The sequence below is a fragment of the Danio rerio genome, chromosome 18, assembly GCF_049306965.1.
Source record: "Danio rerio strain Tuebingen ecotype United States chromosome 18, GRCz12tu, whole genome shotgun sequence".
Taxonomy (NCBI): domain Eukaryota; kingdom Metazoa; phylum Chordata; class Actinopteri; order Cypriniformes; family Danionidae; genus Danio; species Danio rerio.
The window spans coordinates 10,886,991-10,909,187 of record NC_133193.1 but is presented as its reverse complement, the minus strand read 5'-3'; the positions used below and the strand labels follow the sequence as shown (position 1 = coordinate 10,909,187).

General features: G+C 34.4%; 1 protein-coding gene across 15 annotated transcripts in view; it reads right to left on the bottom strand.

Moving 5' to 3' along the window:
* Positions 1-421: 421 nt before the first annotated feature.
* Positions 422-22,197, bottom strand: part of sema3e (sema domain, immunoglobulin domain (Ig), short basic domain, secreted, (semaphorin) 3E) — a 128,671-nt gene continuing 106,895 nt past the window's right edge. For 7 of the 15 annotated variants that reach the window (XM_073929318.1, XM_073929319.1, XM_073929317.1 and 4 more), the window contains 10 exons: positions 22,076-22,190; positions 16,802-16,871; positions 16,553-16,697; positions 13,777-13,999; positions 11,869-11,960; positions 11,737-11,778; positions 11,241-11,407; positions 8,525-8,592; positions 5,855-5,982; positions 422-1,842 (listed from right to left, as the gene is read on the bottom strand). In XM_073929318.1, coding sequence (XP_073785419.1) covers positions 1,390-1,842; positions 5,855-5,982; positions 8,525-8,592; positions 11,241-11,407; positions 11,737-11,778; positions 11,869-11,960; positions 13,777-13,999; positions 16,553-16,697; positions 16,802-16,871; positions 22,076-22,190 — 1,503 coding nt within the window. In that variant the 3' untranslated portion in view covers positions 422-1,389. Of the gene's footprint in view, positions 1,843-5,854; positions 5,983-6,288; positions 7,253-8,157; positions 8,593-11,240; positions 11,408-11,736; positions 11,779-11,868; positions 11,961-13,776; positions 14,000-16,552; positions 16,698-16,801; positions 16,872-22,075; positions 22,191-22,197 lie in introns of those variants that run through there. The other 8 variants (XM_073929313.1, XM_073929320.1, XM_073929321.1 and 5 more) reach the window with 4 other exon arrangements.

The following is a 22,197-nucleotide window of genomic DNA, read 5'->3' as shown; positions in this document are numbered from 1 at the left end:
GTTTTCTATAATGCAATACTTTACCTCCTTTTGAATCATTTTAATGTTATTTTTTATGTCAAATGCCATGTTACATGTTAAAAACACTGTATTCCAATAACAGAAATACACTCACCAAGTTTAAGAGTTAACTACTGCTCAAAGATTAGTTCGAAATGTAATAAAATCTTTTGGACAAATGCACACTCAAAGAGTGCAATAGTTTACAATTAAAAATAACAACTTTCTAATTAAATACGTCTTAAAATCTATTTTAGTTCTGCAATGCTCACACATCAAGCAACTTGGAGGAAGCAGAGCTTGAAGGTATACTAACAATGGCTTATCATTAGCATTTTAGTGATCATTTTTTCCACAGTTGGCATTAAGAAGGAACATAGAAACATTATCTGACCAACATCTAGCAGCTAAATGTGTCTGGAAAAATATCCAAAGGCTTGTGAAACTGTTTGAATGTTCTGATTGGCTGGAGTTGATGTCTCACGTCATCGAGTTCTAAGAGTGAACGCACTCTTTCTGGCAATTATCCTTCTGCGTTCACACAGAGCAGTCTTACAACTTCTCTTTTCTGGAAAATTGTTGTAACGAATTTACCGGTATTTTCAAAATAGGCCCGTTCACACACCCAGACCATTCCTGATAATTGCAGGTAATTTTCCGGAAAGGTCTGTGTGTGTGAAAGGGGCTAACGTCTCATCCTTATCATCAGTTTTATGATGGTTTGCTGCTAGGGGGTTAAATGTTATTTCATTAGAAGCATGAAATACCTCAATAAAAATACAATACAACGAATTTCACCTCGAACAAATGAACTCCTGCAGCTTTATTTTTTATAATTTCACTTCAGTTCAGTTTTTGCTTTTTAAAAACGTCAATGTTCTCCTTCAAATTACTGTTAGGATTTTTAAAAACTATTTAAAAAATTAACTGCGCAGTTTCTATATTTCATGTGTTTTAATTTCATTTCTTTTTTTGCACGTGCATGTGAAATATGAACACATAGTAGAAATTAAATTTGGAAAATGTAATATTAACATGAGCTATATTAAAAGAAAAGTACTGCAGCAGATCATTCTTTAAGCATATGTGTTGTTTAAGTCATGCGCTGTCTGTGTTCTGAGCATTTTGAGTCGTGCACCAGTGAGCACATGCTCCCTGTACCTGCAAAGCACATTTGTGGAAACACTGAACATGTTATCACTTTGCATCGATATCCATAAATTCGATAAGAAAATGACTTGGTGTACCTTTAAATATCTGGCTGTGACTACTGATCAAGGATGCGACAGTAAGACTCGAAAGAAACTCGTTCTTCTTTTTCTAATAGTAATAACAATAACGTCTATATCAGCTCATCGGCATGGAGCATAGACTAAAATAATTAGTTCTCTACTGTCCCGGTGTGTGTCGAGGTGCCCGTGCTCTCGCCCGCTGCTCTCCCCCGGCTGTTAACCGCCATTTTGGTGTCATTCCCTTGAGTTTCTTCCTCTTCCTGTCCGCCACGCACCACACCTTTTCACAGTACTGCTCCACCCGCTGGAAGTTGCTGTATCCGATGAGCTGCATGAAGTCTTTATACCAGAGCTTTGATGAAGTAGAAGGCAAGCTGGGAAAGGAGCATGGTGGAGCTGCTCTGTGTGGAAGATCACTATCCTCCTCCTCGGGTTTATGCAGCAGAGCCTCCACCTTTCCCTCCTCCAGCACCTCTAACGTGACTCTCAGCAGCGTCTGGATGAAACCATGCTCGGTGGACTGACACACATAAACTCCTGCATCTGACTTCATTATTCGGAGGAGTAAGAGGCCGTGCGGCGTCTGAATCATGCGATCATCACTTTTCACCTGAGAGAGGAAAAACAGGGGGACAAAACTGTCAAATGTGGTGCGTTTAGGTTTGGTTGTTGGTCACTAATGTGTATATGTATGGCTGTTAGTGTGTTCTGGCTGATTGCTAGTAGGGCTGCACGATATTGGAAAAATTTAACATTGCAATATTTTGTTGTTATGCGATATATTTTGCGATGTAAATACAAATTTACTAGATGACTCTAATATCTCCTATATTTGGAAAGAATAAAAAATTTTAGATTGACTGGGGTGACTGTGGGGGCAGTGCAATTCAATTAAAGAGTGTTTTATTAATTGTTTTCCGTGTCTAACAGTATTGAGTTACAGCAATTGAATAATAAAAAAATATTTCACTAACATTAACCATTATTTAAGTTATAAATGGTACAATTTCTTATGCCTGACAGCTTTGCTATGCATTATAGGTTTCAAAAACACATGCAAATTATCAATTTAAAACAAACTCAACATTGCGAATTATGACAATGCGATATTGATGATTAAAATTTTATATTGTGCAGCTCTAGATAATAATAATAATAATATTAATAATGCAACGGCAGCCATATAGCGCCAGATCGCACACCAGCTGATTGGTGGAGAGGAGGCAGCGATAAAGCTAATTATGATAAGAGGATGGTTAGAAGGCCATGATGGACAGATTTGCAAATTTGGCCAGGATGCTGGGGTTAAACCCCTACTCTTTTTCGAAGGACATCCTTAGATTTTTAACGACCACAGAAAGCCAGGACCTCGGTTTAATGTCTCATTCGAAAGATGGCAATCACTGAAAAGTATAGAGTCCACATCAATATACTGGGGCGTTAGGACCTAGGGGAGATGCTAGGGTGTTTTGGGATGGCCTATGTCCATATAAATAGACAATAGTGAATCCTAAATTGCGTACTTACTCACGAGGAAACCTAACTATTTCATGTTATGTCCGTCTAGTAGCTAATATGTACAAATTTATAAGTTAGGTCATACAAAATTATACGATTTTTAAAAGGAGACATGGCAACTAATCCCACCCCTAAACCCAACTTTAATGGGAGATGTGCAAATTGTACTAAATATATTAATTGAGATCAAACAAATTTATACAAATTAACTTCTATAATAAAAAGTTACAAACTGCCATGATAGCATTTCGATATCCTACACCATGAGATGGCGGCGCCTTCGCTGGGTGTGGCTGCACCGGCTCAGAACAAGACCATTACAACTATTATAACAAATGGTGAAATAGGTATTTGAGTATTATCTATATCTATATTAATATATTATATTAAGTATACTATAAAGTTATTCTCTTCAGAGATTTTTTAAATTGGGTTATATTTTATACAACTATATTTTTATATATTTATGAAATTATAAAAGCTTATTTATTATGTTAGAATTTTATTGTGCTTGTGTAGGGATTTTTTTAATGTTCTTGTTGGGTCTGATGGTATGTAATTTCGTTCTGCATTACAATTTTTGATGTTTTGAATGACAAAATAAAGGATTCTGAAGACTAAAACTGAAATCATTTTGTAGTATAAACAGAGAAAGTATAAGTGCACATTAAATACTTGGATGATGCACAAATTCAACTGATAAAAAGAAGTGTTGAATGTTGAACACTTCATGCACTTAACAGTCACAGCTTTCCTCATGTAGCGGAAGGCGAGGAACTATCAGGTGCTAAAGTTGGATTCCTTCATTTATTTGGGGTTGTGAAAGCAAATTTGTCTCATGGAGATGATTACACCACCTCCTGATGAAAAATGTAGTTGTATTACAGGTAGTTTGTTTCACTAATTTATTTGGAAACCTTGAAATGTCGAAATGGAAAATTGTTTGAATTTCCAGTTAATGAATAAACTACTAAATTTTACTAAAATCACACAACATGGTTAAGTGTTTAAGTGCATAGCGTGTCATTTGAGATACAACAAAATAATGTTATTTAATATATATGCTAACAATAAGCATGTTCAATTATTAAAAAACAATATTGAATGAAAAAATTACTTGTTATTTTGAGAACATACAGAATAATATACAATAATACTCGCTATTGTCAATTTAAATTTTTCCCCTTTTTTGTGGAAAACTACTGCATAATAATACTGCATCCACCAAGTTGCCATTTATTGTTTGCAGTAGACACTTTTCCTCATATAACATTACATATATTTGTCATATATCAAATATGCAACTAAAAATTCATTTAAAGTCAATTGTACAAAGGTAAATGACGGAAGTTTGTGTCCCATTTAAACCATATCTGTCACGATTACCAGCGATCATTTACCCTAAAGATCGCTGGTTTGCACCTACAATAACCATGGACTACAAATCCGCCTTCTTTTGGACTACATATGCATACATGCACTTATCCCAGACACTCACGCCTGCTCACTCAAAGTAGCATTACGACGCGTTTTCCTTGTCTTGTTTTCCTGTGTTTTAAACCTAGCCTTGTTTATTCAGTTATCCTTGTCTGCCGCCTGCCTTTCGACCTCTTGCTTGTTATATTGACTACGATTCTGGATTGTCCTCACACACCTGTTTGCACCCGTACTGACCACTGCTTGCCTGACTGTGAATAAACCTGCATATTGGATCTTTCCTCAGTTGTTGGTGTTACTCCCCGAAGTTACAATATCATGAAATAGAAATGAATGAATAGTGTTTTATTAAAGCTATTCAATGCACACAAATGGTGTTGTTTTTTGTGTTCATTGCCATATATATTATGTACAGTTAGGAGTGTTGAGATATGATAAAATATCACGAGTCATAAATATGGTGTTAATTAAGACTCATACTATCTTGGTTCTGGCAAAAAACACAATATTTAAAAAACAAATTGCATATACAATAATAAGACATGTCAAAATCATCCAGTGCCAAAACTACAGCATTTTATCATGCGTTGGTGTGAAAGCTAATATAGCTATAATTACTTTACAGCCGGCGTTCCTGGTGTAAATGTAACTTAATACTAGACTTCTCAAAAACCCAGATAATTTGAATAATAATTATGAACAATGTGTCAAAATGTACAACGTTCAGGAGTCTAATCCCTAACCACAAATGAGAGAACAGTGATCGTAATAGTGGCCTCAGCTCATACTGCTAATATAACAATGTCATTCCTGAAAGTAATACAGCGCATTTCTGCAGAGAGACGGTCAACCTGACACAGCCCATGTCATTACTCTTCTCTATTTAAGATGAACAGAAGCACAGTGGGCTGTATTACCCAGCATCCCCTATGGTCAGGATAGTAAAATGAAGCTTTAATCTATATTTAACAGCCGTCTCTCAGCAGGGCTTCACACAATTGCTTGTGATGAAATCGTTTCTGAGTTTGACCACATGAAGAGATCACAAATGCAGAAACAGTTGGGGAAAAGAGGTTTAAGAAATGTGCAAATATTGAAATGATTGTACTATTAATATTAAATAAACACACATCTATATATGCACAATATATATGTAAATGACATGGGGAAGAAACAATATCAATGCATAACATAAAATTAATTAATACTGAATGTTTAGTATTTTATTTTAGGCATTGGGTTAGTATGCATAATATAATATAATATAATATAATATAATATAATATAATATAATATAATATAATATAATATAATATAATATAATATAATAATAGTTTTATATGACAATTATATGATTTACATATATATTTTATGTATCCATTAGAGATGCTTTAAATTGTTAGCATTTTAATGTAATGTAAGGTAAGGTAAGGTAACTTACATAACGTAACATAACATAACAGCTTTATTTGACAATTATATGATTTACATATGTATTTCATATATCCTTTAGGGATGCTTTTAATTATTAGCATTTTAATATAATGTAATGTAACAATGTAACATAACGTAACATGACACGACATAACATAATACATGTTATATTTAACAATAACATAGGTCTATGGTTATGAATTGTGGATGTGTGTGTGCATGTGAGTGTTTACCTCCTCCATGTCGAGGCCATGTTCAATGTACCAGGTTACAGATGCCTGCAGTGATCGTGGTCTGCACTCCAGTAAAGTACTATTGTTCTCCACACCGTAAACCAGCTTCTCTGAGATGCTTTGTTCTTCTGGAAGGCAAACACCCACATAACCAACAGCCCAGACCAACACAGACATTATTCACCACTACAACAGAGACAAATCCTGCTGCACAATTCTGATTTTTAACATTGTATTTCCATGTATACAGCAAGTCCTCCTTGCTAGACATAATCTAAAAATGCAGCACAGATTGTGGAGCACACACACGAAATTATGTTTGCATTCCAATTTGCTCAAATAACAAAAGAAAAACTCACAACTTTAAGGAAAAGTAAAACAAAAAAAGACTTGTAACAGCAGCTAAAAGAGAGAATAATGCCACACTTACTTTCCCACCTAAGGCAAGGCAAGGCAAGGCAAGGCAAGTTTATTTATATAGCATCATTTCATACACAGTGGCAATTCAAAGTGCTTTACATAAACAAGAATAAAAGAAACAAGTAAAATAAAAATAAAAACAAATAATAAAAATGCGTAAAAACAAAACAAAACATAAAAACAGGTAAAATGTGATATAAAAGAATGAAGAAGAAGAGAAAAACATGATAGTGCAATTTGTCGGACGCAGCACAGTGCTCATTCAGTAAAGGCACAGCTAAACAGATGTGTTTTCAGTCTTGATTTGAATGTGCCTAATGTTGGAGCACATCTGATCATTTCTGGAAGCTGATTCCAGCAGCGGGGGGCATAGTGGCTAAAAGCCGATTCACCCTGCTTTGACTGAACTCTTGGAACTTCTAGTATATATGATCCTAAAGATCTGAGTGATCTGTTAGGTTTGTATTCAAGGCTGCACAATATATAATTTCACCATCGGTATTGCAATAGTCACATTGCAGTATCCACAATGTTGAGTAGAGATTATAGTCGATTACAGTTGATCAACAATGAGGACTGTACATTGTTATTTTACATTTTACATCACATTTGATTATTCACTTAATGTACCTGAATATCTGACAACTGTTCGACTCTTCGGAAAACCATAAAACACTACTTATTTTCCCTTTATCTTTGCTCTCTTATTTATTTATGCTTGCAATTTGTTCGATACACTCTGCTACAAGAGTATTCCAATCAATCTAAATAAATCTAAATCTAAATAATAAATAAAATGTAAAGATCCATTTGCAATGGAGCTATTTAAGTCATCCGCTGAAATTGTATTTGTATCGCAATATACAATTAGGTCCATAAATTTTGGACATTGATACAATTCTAACATTTTTGGCCCTATACACCAACACAATCAATTTAAAATGAAACAAACAAGATGTTTTAACTGCAGACTGTCAGCTTTAATTTGAGGGTATTTGCATCCAAATCAGATGAATGCTGTAGGAATTACAACATGTTGCATATGTGCCTCCCACTTGTTTAGGGTCCAAAAGTAATTGGACAGTTGACTTTTAAGCTGTTCCATGGCCAGGTATATGTTATTGCCTCATTATCCCAATTACAATGAGCAGATAAAAGGTCCAGAGTTCATTTCAAGTGTGCTATTTGCGTTTGGATTCTGGAGGACCACAGAAAAAAATTTTGGTGGACGACCAAAGAATTCTTTCCTGGTAAAGAAAACACCCTTCACAACAGTTCTGAAGTTTCAGGCAATATTTTCTGCTCATATTAAGCCAAATGCTTCAGAACTCATTGGATAGTGCTTCATAGTGCAGACATAACCAAAAAGTTTTTGAAGGGAAATAAGTGGAATGCTATGCAATGGCCAAGTCAATCACCTGACCTGAATCCGATTCAGCTTGTCTTTCACTTGCTGAAAACAAAACTGAAGGGAACATGCCCCAAGAACAGACAGGACATTTAAAGACATTTGCTGTAGAGGCCTGAAAGAGCACCACCTGGAATGAAACTCAGTGTTTGGTGATGCGTTCCAGACTTTAAGCTGTAATTGACTGCAAAGGATTTGCAACCAAGTATTAAAAAGGGAAATTTTGATTCATGATTATTATTCAGTCCAATTACTTTTGGACCCTTAACAAGTGGGAGGCACATATGCAAACTGTTGTAACTCCTAAACCATTCACCTGATTTAGATGTAGATACCCTCAAATTGAAGCTGACAATCTGCAGTGTATGGAGCCAAAAATGTTAGAATTGTGTCGATGTCCAAATATTTATGGACCTAACTTCATATCGCAAAAACCATAGACGCTGCAAAAGAAACACCTCAAATAGGGTTTAACCTATTTTGTAATTTGATGCAAGTATTATATAATACATTGTATAGCTTTATAAATAGTATAATATCTTTTGATAATGACACATCAGCACTGTCTTAAGAAAATGATCGAATGGATCTGGTTTGAAATTAAGCTAAAAACTCTCTGGGGGAAAAAGAAAGAATAATATGCTTATAATAAAAGTGAACTGTCATACTGTATTGTAATACACTGTGATGATTTTCTGCCAAAGTAAAAGCACCATCTGCACATAACGCGCCAGAGACTCTCATCAACTGCACTGTGACCTCCTCAACTTTCACAGATCTCATTTTCTCCAATAAAGCCTCTAAGACTCAACTATCCCCCATTGATCAGCCTCTGAACGTACCGCTAAGCTGAAGCCCGTTGCACTGCTGAACCGCATTGCCATGACGAACGTCTTGCCGTCTGAAGCGCCTGAAGAAGAAGAAAAGAGAGAAATGAGACATTGACATAACCCAGACACAAACCCGTTCATCTGCCTGTGATCGTCATTTCATCCTCCTGCCACCCAGCGAGTGTAGCAGCATAGCGAGGCGACAGAAATTCAATCACACTTGCTCTGCTTTTTGTCTGGATTTCTGTGAGTTATGAGTCTGACAGGTATTTGGTGCCGATTGTGCATGACTCGTCTGGCTTTGCATACAAAACCGAATGTGATGGGAATTAATATGGGTGAGAAGTGTTAGCATCAATCGCTAACAAGCTCAAACTGATGACCACACTGAGGCAGCTGACAGGCCTTTGAGTCGGGATTAGAGAAACACTCCCACTCGTGCTTCGCTCTCACTCGCGCACACACACACACACACACATCCACCCACACATGCTAGCCTGCGGATAAGTGAAACATCAAAAGAGCTTTCACAAAAACACACACTCTCCACGTTCACTGAGCGCACTAATGGAAACACTAGGCTGGAAAACAAACTAGGTTTTGGAGCACATGGATATTTTCATGCGATAAAACTTTAAACCTAAAGAAAGGGGCTAAAATAAAATCTCATGGTTACGTAATGGGATAGTTTACAAACATAAAACAAAAATTGGAGTTACTTTTATTTTTCTAGACATTAAAGAAGAGTTATAGCTGAAATTGTGTCCCTTGGTAATTCATAAAATACAGATCATTGGCTACTTGCACTTTGAGGGTCAAAACATGTATTGTCAGAATTAAAGGAGATAATTTTGTAAATAAATGTTTAGTTTCTTACACGGACCAATCATTCAGATTTACAAGACTTCAAATCAACAGAAGACGCAATTATTAGTGTTTTTTGCCTGTATATGATTAATCGATCACACTTTACAATAAGGTTTCATTAGTTGATGATTAGCTGTTAGTTAATGTAATTACTAAAGTGAACTAATAATGAGCAATACTAAAATCCACAGTCATGCTTGTTAACATTAGCTAATGCGCTAGCAATAAACAACTTTGATTCCATTAACTAACATTAACAAAGATGAATCAATACTGTAATAAATGTATTGTCCATGTTATTAAATACTGTACATTAACTAATGGAAGCTTATTCTAAAGTGTTACCAATTATTCTGATCTTCTGATTACACTCTTTTATTTATATTGGCTTATAAATTTAATAATTTATATTAAATTATTTATATTTTCCTCTTAACTTTTACTTTTTAAACTCATTGTTCAATGTTGTTGAATTACATGGCAAAATAATCTTATTATTTTTATTTCTTAATTTGTTTAAAAAAAAAAGAATTTATAAAAAAAATATATATATATATATATTTCTTTTTTTTTTTACCTATTTTTTTACCTATATTTCCGTTTAACGGAGAGAAGATTTTTTTTAACACATTTTTAAACATATTAGTTTTAATAACCCATCTTTAATAACCGATTTATTTCTTCTTTGTCATAATGACAGAAAATAATATTTTACTAGATATTTTTCAAGACACTTATATACAGCTTAAAATGACATTTTAAGGCTTAACTAGCTTAAAGGGGCTAATAATTTTGACCTTAAAATGTTTTTAAAAAATTTTTTAACTCGCGTTTATTCAATCAGAAATAAAACAACTAAGACTTTCTCAAGAAGAAAAAATATTATCAGACATACTGTGAACATTTTCTTGCTCTGTTAAGCAAAACACACACACACACACACAAACACACAAACACACACACACACACACACACACACACACACACACACACACACACACACACACACACACACACACACACACACACACACACACACACACACACACCTTTTTCCTTGCCATAGCTTCTTCTGACTGTTCACTGTGGTTATTAATACTTTTAAATTAACTCTAGAACTACAGTCATTTTGGTCATTTTGACCTTATTTACATTTTGTAAATTAAAAGCTAGAAAACAAAAAAACCCATATACTATTGTACACTGACTTTTGCTAAACATTTGTATATTTCAAAACATAGATGAGTTCTAGGTATTTCTACATTTAATAGACATAATGGTCATGCATTTGACAGCATGCATTTCAGCATCCGCTACATTTTCCTGTTTTTTTGAATATGCATGCCACTGAATATGCAACATTTTACTGCAGTGAACAAAGTGAGGTATACACCAATAACTTGAGTATTTTGGTATTTTTAGCCTAATGACTTCACAAAATATGATGAGAGACATTTAAAGCTTAATTTTAAAATCACTGTCTTATATATACCCATTCTAAAAGGTAAAAAATCCTGGTAGTTCCAGTGTTAATTAACAATTTCTGTTATTTCCTATTTTATTTCTTCCTCACAAAAAAATAAAAAAGACAACAACAACAACAAATTAATCTGACCTTAAACTATAACAATAATAAAACTCTCTCTCTCTCTCTCTCTCTCTCTCTCACTTTTATTTTGACTTCTATTGTTATCATTTGTAAGTAACTCTAGATAAAACAATGCCAAATGATGAGATGAATGTAAATGTTCTGTAAAGCATACCAGTGCAACAATGTGTAGTGTGAAAAGTCATGTACAAACACAACTAAAATAATCAGTATTATATTTAATACATAAAATCTGTCATATATTGTCTGTACCTTTTAGTATAAAGTCCTGCAGGATAGTAGCGTGAACATGTGAACCCATCCCAGGCACAGTAAGGGTCTCTGGCCAGGCAGCAGTCGGCACAGGCTGACCCATAGAGCCCACACTGATGCACACGGATCTGTGTTACACCCAACTCCGAGCCCACATACAGCTGTTGCTATAAATACACAAACACACCGCTTTCAGATGAGGACCACTGTGTCCAAACCAGCACCTTAATATGATAATAAAGTAAATAAAATCATCCTGGTGTTCATTACAAACAATTTAGTATAATACAGCAATAATGAAGAACAAAAGATGCTCATATTTTATTCATAATATTTAGTAGTCATTCTCAGCATTAATAATTCACAACAAAGCATCTGTCTGGATATAAAAATGCTGAATTTGCTATGGGTGGTCACTCGTGCATGAAAAATGTACTCAATTCCACCATCTACAGGTGGAGAATGAAGCTGTGAGCAGTAAATGAGCAAGTCTTACTCGTTTAGTAGAGATCAGGATCTCAGTAATGGGAACAGGGACCTAAAATAAAGAAGAAAGAGAAAAATGATTAGAGTGAAGATTGTTTCGAGTTGAAATAAGATGGTTCAATACAAAGAGAAAAAAGATGACCTTAAAAACCTGCAGTTCCTCCAGAAGAACCTCTTCAACTGTGTCGGCTTCTTTGTTGTAGATTGTAATCATTTTTAATACTACAGAATTATCTGTGTCGAAAACAAAGAGAGAAAATCTGAATTAATAATTATATGCATTTTATATTACGCATATTATCATCATCATCAGCCATATTATCGCAAAAACACTCGCCGGCCACTTTATTAGGTACCACTGTTAAAAATTGCTCGTTATCGTAAATTTCTAATTAACCGATCACATGTTAGCAACTCAATGAATTTAGGCATGTAGACATGGTCAAGACGATCTGCTGCAGTTCAAATCGAGCATTAGAATGGGGAAGAGAAGTGATTTAGGAGAGTTTTAACATGGTATAGTTGTTGGTGCCAGACAGGCTGGTCTGAGTGTTTTAGAAACTGCTGATCTACTGGGATTTTCATACACAACCATCTGTAGGTTTTACAGAGAATGGTTCAACAATGAGAAAATATCCAGTGAGTGGCAGTTTTGTGGACACAAATGCCTTGTTGATGCCAGAGGTCAGAGGAGAATGGCCAGACTGGTTCAAGCTGATAGAAAGTCAACATTAACTTTGTAACAGTAACTGTACTCAAATGGCCTCCACAGTCACCAGATGTCAATGAAATACAGCACCTTTGGGATGTGGTAGAACAGGAGATTCACATCATGGCTGTGCAGTCAACAAATCTGCAGCAACTGTGTGATGCTATCATGTCAATATGGACCAAAATCTCTGAGGAATGTTTCCAGTACCTTGTTGAATCTATACCACAAAGAATTAAGGCAATTTTGAAGACAAAATGGTACTTTTGCCTTCCCGGTACTTAAAGGTGTACCTAAAAAAGTGGCCAATGAGTGTTTATAGGCATATTACAATATGTATTTATTTTGTTTTTAGTCAATTATGCTCACCAAGTCAACATTTATTTGACCAAAAATAGAGTAAAAAAGTAATAATGTAAAATATTATTACAGAATTAAAAATAACTGGTTTCTCTTTTAAATTGTGATGTATTCCTGTGATTAAAGTATGTTTTTTTGCATCATTACTCCAGTCTTGAGTGTTGCGCAATCCTTCTGAAATCATTTTATTTTACTGATTCTTTATAACACTGTAAACAGTTTTCTGTTTAATATTTTTTGGTACATTTTAAAATTCTTGGATAAATATAAAGATCAAAAGAGAAGAATTGATACGAAATATAAAGATTTTGTAATAATATACTATAACTTCTTCGCCTTTTTAGTTATTTAAATGCACCACTGCTGTGCTGAATAAGAGTGTAAAATTCCTTTTAAAATTACAGTAGTGTATATTTGCTAAAATATATCAATCATCAACTTTTTAAAAATATACTAGCACACAAAGTCGAGAACAAATATTTCAAGAGGGTTCTAGACTAGAACTCAAAGCATGTAAAATATTCATTGTATTTTGCAAATAAAAAAAAGGACATAATGATGTGTAATACGACTCTACACATCTGGGAGTACAACATAATATAGATAATAATTTTGAGGTGGCTCAGTGATTAGCACTGTCACCTTAGAGCAAGGTCACTGGTTTGAGTCTCGGCTGGGTCAGTTGACATTTCTGTGTGGAGTTTGCATGATCTCCCCATGTGTGTGTGGGTTTCCTCTAGGTGCTCCGTTTCCCCCACAGTCCAACGACATGCTTTACAGGTGAACATAATAGACTAAATTGGCTGTAGTGTATGTGTGTGAATGAGAGTGTATGGATGTTTCCCAGTCCTGGGTTGCAGCCGGAAGAGCATCCGCTGTGTAAAACATAAGTTGGTGGTTTATTCTGCTTTGGCGACCACTGATGAATAAAGGGATAAGCCAAAGAAAAATGAAAATGAATGAATGAATAATTTTGAGTACCAGTGCCTATGAAGAGAACATTGTAGTGTCCATCCTCAGCCTCCACCCGGTCCACTGCCAGCTGGGTGAGTTTACGTCCTCCTTCAGTGTCCAGCAGGATGGGTCGTCTGTGAACAGGCTGCACCGCCTGGAACATGAGCGGATGGGAACGTGCAAATCGGAGAACCTCATCCGAATACTCCTTAGAGCTGGAGAAATGGCCTCCATTTATCTTACTGGCACACTGCGAGAGACATGAAGGTCATATTTGTTTGAGATTCAGCCAATATGAATATCTGAACATGGACAGATATTAATACATTTAAAAAAGAAAAAAAAATCTAGACTTCTGCATTCCTTTTTTACTGAATAAATGAATCGAGATAGATTTTGTATGAATTTATTAATAATTTTTTTCCTGGTTGTATTTTAATGCAGGTATCTTGGCTGGTTTAGGCCTGTCATGGATAAAATAAATGGCACTAAAACAGGCAGTAGATGGCAGCAAATGCTTGTTTTATTGAGTGATTCACTAAATCATGAATTCAAAAGATTCATTCTAAAAAGCTAAGTGAAGTTTCATAAACTAATTTCGAGAGGAGCACATGATGTGATTGACTGCAGCTGGTCTCTCATCTACAATCATTAGTTAGCCAATCAGATTAATCCAAACTCACTATAAGTAGCCTAGCTTAAACTACTCCCCTATTTCCGTTTTCCAAAGAAACCCTCATCCACCCCTTCTCCCCCTTTCTTCCTTTACCACGGGGAACTCTCGAGAACTACCTGATCTCAAACTCCCCTTACATGCTCAATCGACTAGGTGGGATTATATCCGAGCTCAGCGTTCTCTCCCGGGACAGCATGCTGCTATCATTTGTCAATCAATATAAGTGTGAACTCCTGAATTCATTAATAAATAAAGTATTTATATTCATGAATAGATAATCGAATAATTGGCTTAAATGATTCATTCAAACAGAAGCTTCATTTAGAAACACATCGTGACAGTGAATCACTGACTCAAATGATTAGTTCAAAAATTAATTCTGTATTTGTTTGAAACTATTGGTGCAGTAGTGAAATAAATACACAAATAAGTAGTGCCTGAAATGTAACTCAGTATTAACTTTGCTCGTATGATATGAATATCACATTTGCAACTGCGCTCACATGCTGATACTTAGAAAAACATCACTCTTGCTTCAAGACATGTTTTTATAGACAACTATGATTTAAGCATAGATGACAAATATTTCATAACTATTATATTAGCAAAGACAGCAAATATTGCAGACTCCTAGTATTTTTATATTGTAAAAAATGAGTAGTTACTTAATTGTGAGTAAACCAGTTGCCTTAAAAGTGAAAAGTTGACTTTACTAGTAAATTCTTAATAAAAAACTTAAATTTGAATATTTATGCCCATTGTTCAGTTGCTTAATTGTAAAGCAATAAAATCAAGTTTGTAATCAAGTGTAATTATTTTTTCTTATAACATTGTTATTAATGTCTAATGGTTTTTTGTATGTAACTCTAATGATATTGTATGTGTAATAATGTGTGGGGGCAACTGATGAAAATTAGCCCTTGGAACTAACTCTTGCTTATTAACACCTTTTTTCCTATTGATTAATGAGTATCCCCTGTTAAATTAATAAACAAATAAAAAAATAAATAAACACATAAAACATAAATAAATAAATAAATAAAGTATGTTTACTCGCTTGTGTTTTTTATGTTCAAGTAAAGTCAACTAATCAATTTAAAATCAACAGGTTTACTCATTTTTTTAAAGTAAAGTCAACTAATCACTTTTTCCAGTGTATATGCTAAAATACTATGCAAGGCACAAAAGGTTTCAGGTGTTTCATTTTGTTCCTCCTGATCTGAGAACAGCTTGCCTGTTTCTCACAGCTATAACCTTTTAGAACAAGAGACTAATCAGAAATCCAGCAGTGCACGTCTTAAGCCACCAAATTGGCTTTTAAAAGGTCATTTCTCAGATACACCTTTTTTCATATGCTTTACCCTAGAATAACTGCACACAGAAATAAAAGAATGGGTAATTTTGAGATGAGAACAATGTAAAAAAAACCCTGATTCTCCAATATGAGATGAGACAAAAACACACTAGAGAAAAAACTGGCTGTAAATTGCAGGTCATTACTAACTATTGGAAACCAATCTCGCTCTTTTATCGGCTGGGGATAAAGAGCGAGAGAAGGACGTTAATCAGCACGTATCAGATACAATTATAATTCAAACCACGACAATTTGAACACCTCAATTTCACAGTGCTTTCATAAGTGCTCGGTTTCAGACATTAATGTAAAAGAATTGGCATGACGTGCTCGAGGAGAAAAGTGATGTGCACAGTCATGCTGAAAATAGACTTGTCTGCCATGAGAGATTCTGTGTGTCTGAAGAGATAAGATCCCAAATTCAACATTCACTCAAGTGGGCCACAGAATAACACCGGGCGTTTGAGGCATAAACCTAACACGACGTGACATTTTGTACACAGGGAATTCTGATAGAACAACAAGATTATGACACAATGTGACTGATGGACCCAGTATATGGAGAGGGCTCTGGATGCAGACCTGGTGCAGTGCAATCTGAGCTGCATCCAATGCTTTTTTTTATGTGCTCACCTAACCCCACCCCTTACAGTGACATCACTACCTCCATTGAGTGCATTGTGTCTGACTTTGCATCACTGAGATATGCAGTCTCATTTTGCATCACCAAGGCTGCATCCAGATACTATTGAATATGAGGAAATATCACTCACCGATCCGGGTCGAGGGTATGGGACTTTGCCGTCGTACACTTTCCAGTGATGGTCGGTCCGTTCCCGGTGTGCAAAAGGCCCATTAAATGCAGCACGGATGTCATCCATATTATACATGCACACTGCATATCCTTTAAACACAGCACTGGGGGAAAAGGAAGATGGATTTGAGCATCTAGAGTGCTGTCAGTGATTTTGATCTTAACTGTGGGAATAATATATATATTTTTTTCTGTTGAATGACCTCACCTGGTGGTGCTGAACAGACCAAAGATCTCTGGATTTTTCTCATCTTTTTTCCGTAGTACAAACACATCCTCTGAAACGCAACAGAGACAAAAAAAAAAAAAATTAAAAAATAAAAAAGTTGAAAATAAAATAAAATTATACAAATTAAAATTTAAATTAAAATAAAATGAAATAAAATTTAATTTAAAAATAAATTAAATTAAAATAATAAAATATAAAAAATAATCTTAATCCCTAATATTGTGTAACATTATGGAAGAGCAACAATAAGTAAATAATTAAATTGAAGTGATTTAAAATTAATATTTAAAGTATTAATATAAAGTATAATAAAAAGTATCATTTGGCAATATATTTGCAATATCTTTAATATTTTACATGACAGAGACCAAAAAAGTTGAAAGTAAAGTTAAATTAAATAAAACATTTAATTAAAATAAAAAATAAAAATACAATAATAAATAAATTTATATATTTTTTTATTTAATTTAAAAATAAATAAATAAATAATACAATTAAATGAAAAATTAAATACAAAAAAAATAAATTTAAATAAATAAAAATTAAATTAAACAATTACAAAAAAATAATAATCTTGATCCTTAATATTGTGTATCATTACGGAAGAGCTTAATAACTAAATATTTTAATTGAAGTGCCTCTTGAGATTTAAAATGAATTTAATTATTATTTGGCAACATATTTGCAATATTTTTAATCAATACAATCAGTGTATCTTTTACACACTAAAAATGCTGGGTTGTTTCCTGTCAAATTTGGGTAAGATATGGACAAACCTAACCAATGGGCTCATTTTTAAATGTTTTCAAATGAGAATCAGTTAAAGTACAAACATTTTGCACTCATCTTTATAATCTTTATCTCCAATAATCTTGTGGACAAATTGGTTGCTTAAGCGAATATTGATGTAGAAATGAATGAGCTTTCATCTGAAAGTCAAACAACCCTCAAAGAGATCCTTCACAAGACTACAAAGTTCAGTAAAGATGAAACACATCTAGATTTTCAGATCACACCACAGTCTTATACACACTGTGATAACTACTGCGAAGACATGGAGATCTATTGCAAAATGGTCTGGATGGACAGATGTATGGATGAATACGTGATGAAATCTCTACAGTGGAAGGCAAAATGTGAAATGAAAAAAACTGATTCATCAGCAGTCTTGCTCTGAGGGATCTGATGAATAAAATCACTGTGCTGGAAGAAATGAATCATCACTGAAGCTAAAACTGCAGTTTTTCTTCTTCCTTTGCCATTGTGGCTATTTTGGTCAAGCAGGCCTCTTGATTTATCCTTCAGTGCTTTACAGATACTGCTGAGAGCATGACAGTGACCTCCAGTCCTCAGTATATCACCAATGCAAGAGCTAGGCTATATAGTTTATTGCACACTACTGGAAAAATATGCAACATTGTTATGTTTTTTTTGTTTGTTTTTAAGTATGTATATGGTATTTCTTAAATACTGCAATAGGGTCATTCTTCAACTACGGGCACTTTTTGTCAGGGTTCTGCCACTCTGGTCTTGTAAATTCTTGTTTTGGTGGCAGAGTCCGGACACTAACTCTGTTTAGTCCTGTAGTGCTTGGCTCGAGTTTTCTTGGGTCGAGCACTTGTTTTGTCGTGTGTCTGTGTCTCTGTATGAGCGCCATTTGTGAATGCGCATGGACTGTGCTTGACGCGGGCGCGTGAGGTCTTTGCATGTTTGCAGGTGCGTGCTCCTGTCCGGGTCTTTACGTTCGTCTGTCTGCAGCGTGATGTTTCTTTCCCAGCGTCTCAGTCTTGTTGGTTTCGTTTGCCCTGGGATGAAACATGCACGCTGTGTGTTTGAGTGCACAGTAAGTTTTTTTTTATTCATTGTGTACTCGTGTCTTGCGTTCAGTCTTCTGTTGGCGTTGTTTAGCACGTGGTGCGCGTTTACATGCACCGCATGCTTGTGTTGTCATGAACACGCGGTTAATGAGTTCATTGGCTGCGTGTTCTTGCCTTGTTTTATGTGAGCGCATGGCTTGTGTTGTCTCTTTGTGTCATGTGCTCGCCCGTCTATTGTCTGGTCCCACTCTCCTCGTTAACCCATTATTATTAATTGTGTTCATCTGTTTGTGTGTTACTTTATGTCTTATTGTGTCCAGCCCTGCTTTGTCCTGCCAGCACAGTAGAGTTTCTTTTTACCTTTTATTCATGTTTTCCCCCTCGGGGTAGTTTGTTTTTCCCTTCCTGTTTGATTTTAACAAATAATTTTGTCTGCAATTGGGTCCTCGCTCCCTCATCCTTCCTGATCCGTGATACTTTTATCCTTGTGAAGTTGAGTAAAAAAACTAGTTTAAAATTAACGTAACAGTTTAACCGTAATTTAAACTTTTTTAAAAGTAAACTCATTTAAACGTAACAAGTTTAAATAATTTGTCTAGTTTTAAGATCCGTAAGAGGACAAACTTGGATAAGAAGAGAAAAAAAAATTCCATCATACAAATGTCAATTCCAGCACACCCTTAATATACAGCTTTTATTTCAAAATGAAATAAATTATGACAGTCAAACATGGTCTAAGATCATTTTTGTATCTAGTTTAACCAATCTTTCCACAATATATAATAATTATACATTTGCCAATTAAATAAATTAGTTGTACGGTGAATTGTACACCTGTCACACTCTAAAATTTAATATTAATTTGGTTAAGAGCTTTAGAAAATAAATAAACTAAATTTGTATATTAAATAGAGCATGAACTTATACGTTGTAAATACACTTTTAATGTGTGACGAGAACTTTTTAAATATTTTTTAAAAATGTGTGTGCTGATAACAATGACATTTCAACCGTTTATTGTAAAAATAGCTTCACCGATTAGCTTTGAATCAATAATAGCCTTTCATGTATACAAAACACTCTTATTTACCTTAATTTTGCTTGGTTTTTAAAAACATCTTTGAAGGTACAACATGACGTAGAATACATGTATTTACTTATCAATTAATATTTACCGTGAATTTTTCTTCAAGTGTTGTTGATAAAAAAATTTAATTCCCTCCATCTTGAACATGCTCTCAGATGGCACTATTAATTTTCATAGAAACCACCTAAATAATCTTTCACACAAACTTTTTAAAGCGACAGCTATATTTTGTATAAAAAATAATATTGATAATAGTCTCACATTAATAGCTATAGAAAATATTTAAATTATTTCACAAGTGCTTAATTAAGATATATTAATAGAAACCAGATAAATATTTTAAAATGTTATTTTCATTGTTGAAGTTTTAAACTCTGGGTGTGCAACAAGGTGAAAACAATGATTTTGACACCTAAAAGGAGGTTGAATAATATGAAAAATATATAATAGAAAGGTAGAATATGATCAAAGGACATAAAAGTGCCCGTAGTTGAAGAATTACCCAATAATGATATTTCTTATAATCTAAAATTTCCCTAGAAAAAAAGCTTTTTTTTATAATTCAATTATAAAATGATCATACTAAAATAAAGACAAAATAAATATATGTTTCCGATTCAATTAAATCTAATTTAGGCTAAACCAATGTTAAGGTGCAAACATTTAGACTTTAAAAAACTATTTATTTTAAGCTCGCTGCTCTGAAGCACTTAGGCCAGCCTTTGGACTGTCTAGCCAATAGCATATCAGCGCCTACTGGGAAGGCAGGTATAAAGTCAATAAAGCAAGCAAGCAAGGCCCCTATCTGATTGGTCAATGTTGGTTAAAATACTAATGCAGGTTAAACACAAATAGTTTAATAAATTAAATATATCCCACTTCTCTTCGATACATATATTGCATATAACATTATTGCAATAACAATAATTTTTCTATATATTGTGCAACCTTAATGCTTTTAGTTATTTTTATTAGTTTGCACAATTGAATTTTACATCAGTATGGTTATCAGTGTGTCAAATTTAAGTAATATGATATTTTCTTGTCAAATAAATAAACATAATTCATATATTTAGTATTTTAGTTGTATACTGTGATTAGTAAAATTGAACAGAATGCTGTAAATTATTGACCTTATTCTTGACATGGAAGCAGGCACAGCAATTGGAATCTTTTTGGCTCAAGATTTTTACTTTTAGACGTTAAAAATAACTCATTCTGCTGCTTCATGTTGAAAACTGACCTTATATTATCCTCCTTTGCATGTATAGTCGAACACACTTATTTGTGAAGCAAGCGGTTAGACTGTTTTCTGCCTTTTATTTTTGCTAGTCATTTCTCCCATAGGTGTCTGAATCAGACGTTCTAAAACAATCGCAAAATCAGGTGCACTTCAGAGTTTAAAAAAAAAGGTCAATATACTGTTAGTAAACTAATATATAAAGGAAGACATACATATAGTGGAAAATTATATAGCAGGGGTGGCCAACCCTGCTCCTGGAGAGCCACCTTCCTGCAGATTTCAGTAGCAACCCATATCAAACACACCTGCCTGTAATTATCACGTGGTGTTCAGGTCCTAATTAATTGGTTCAGGTGTGTTTGATATGGGTAGCAACTGAAATCTGCAGGAAGGTGGCTCTCCAGGAACAGGGTTGGCCACCCCTGGTATATAGGGAAAAAAACAGCCATTGACTATCTGTCAATAGACATTTTTTTTCCAACATTCCTCATAATATGTTGTATTACTGCATTAAACAGAAGAAACTGATAATTCAAAACCACTTGTGAGCGAGTAAATTTCAATTCATGTGATAAATATCCCTTTGAGCCAATTGTTTTATGTTTCATTTCCCTTTTGTGAAACAACCATCGTATCTACAACAACCTAACTACATTTCAAATCACAAAAGCATTGCTTTTTCCCTTTATTTATGCCTCTGGGAGACATTATGCTATTATTTCAAACTGTGACATATGTAGTAAAAATATCTAGACTTAAATCAATGTTTTTAGGCAGGTCTAGCTTAGGATTCGCTTTTAAAATAAACACATTGCACACTCAAGCAAAAAGAGAACATTAGGTAAACATGCAAAATTTAATTTACGAATCTTACTGTCATATGCTTACGATAAAAACAACAACTTTAGTTTGTTCTAGTTCTGCCACGCCAGTATTCTTTGTTGCACAGTATAAGTTTTCGCTGACGTGAGGTAAACATATTAGGCTTCATCTCATATCTTCCATAAGCACAATTAGTGGCTCTATGTGAAATACTTCCTTGGTGTAAGACAGGCATGAAAAAAAGGCCACCAGAGAGGCAGACAGAAAGAGTGAAGCTCCCCTACCGAGCTCATCAAAGTGTGTGTCAATGCCGTTGGGTCCTGCCACTGAGCAGATCAAACGTGTCTTCAGGAAAGAGCTCCATCTGTTTACCAGCATCCTCTGACCACCCTGGTCATTCTGACAG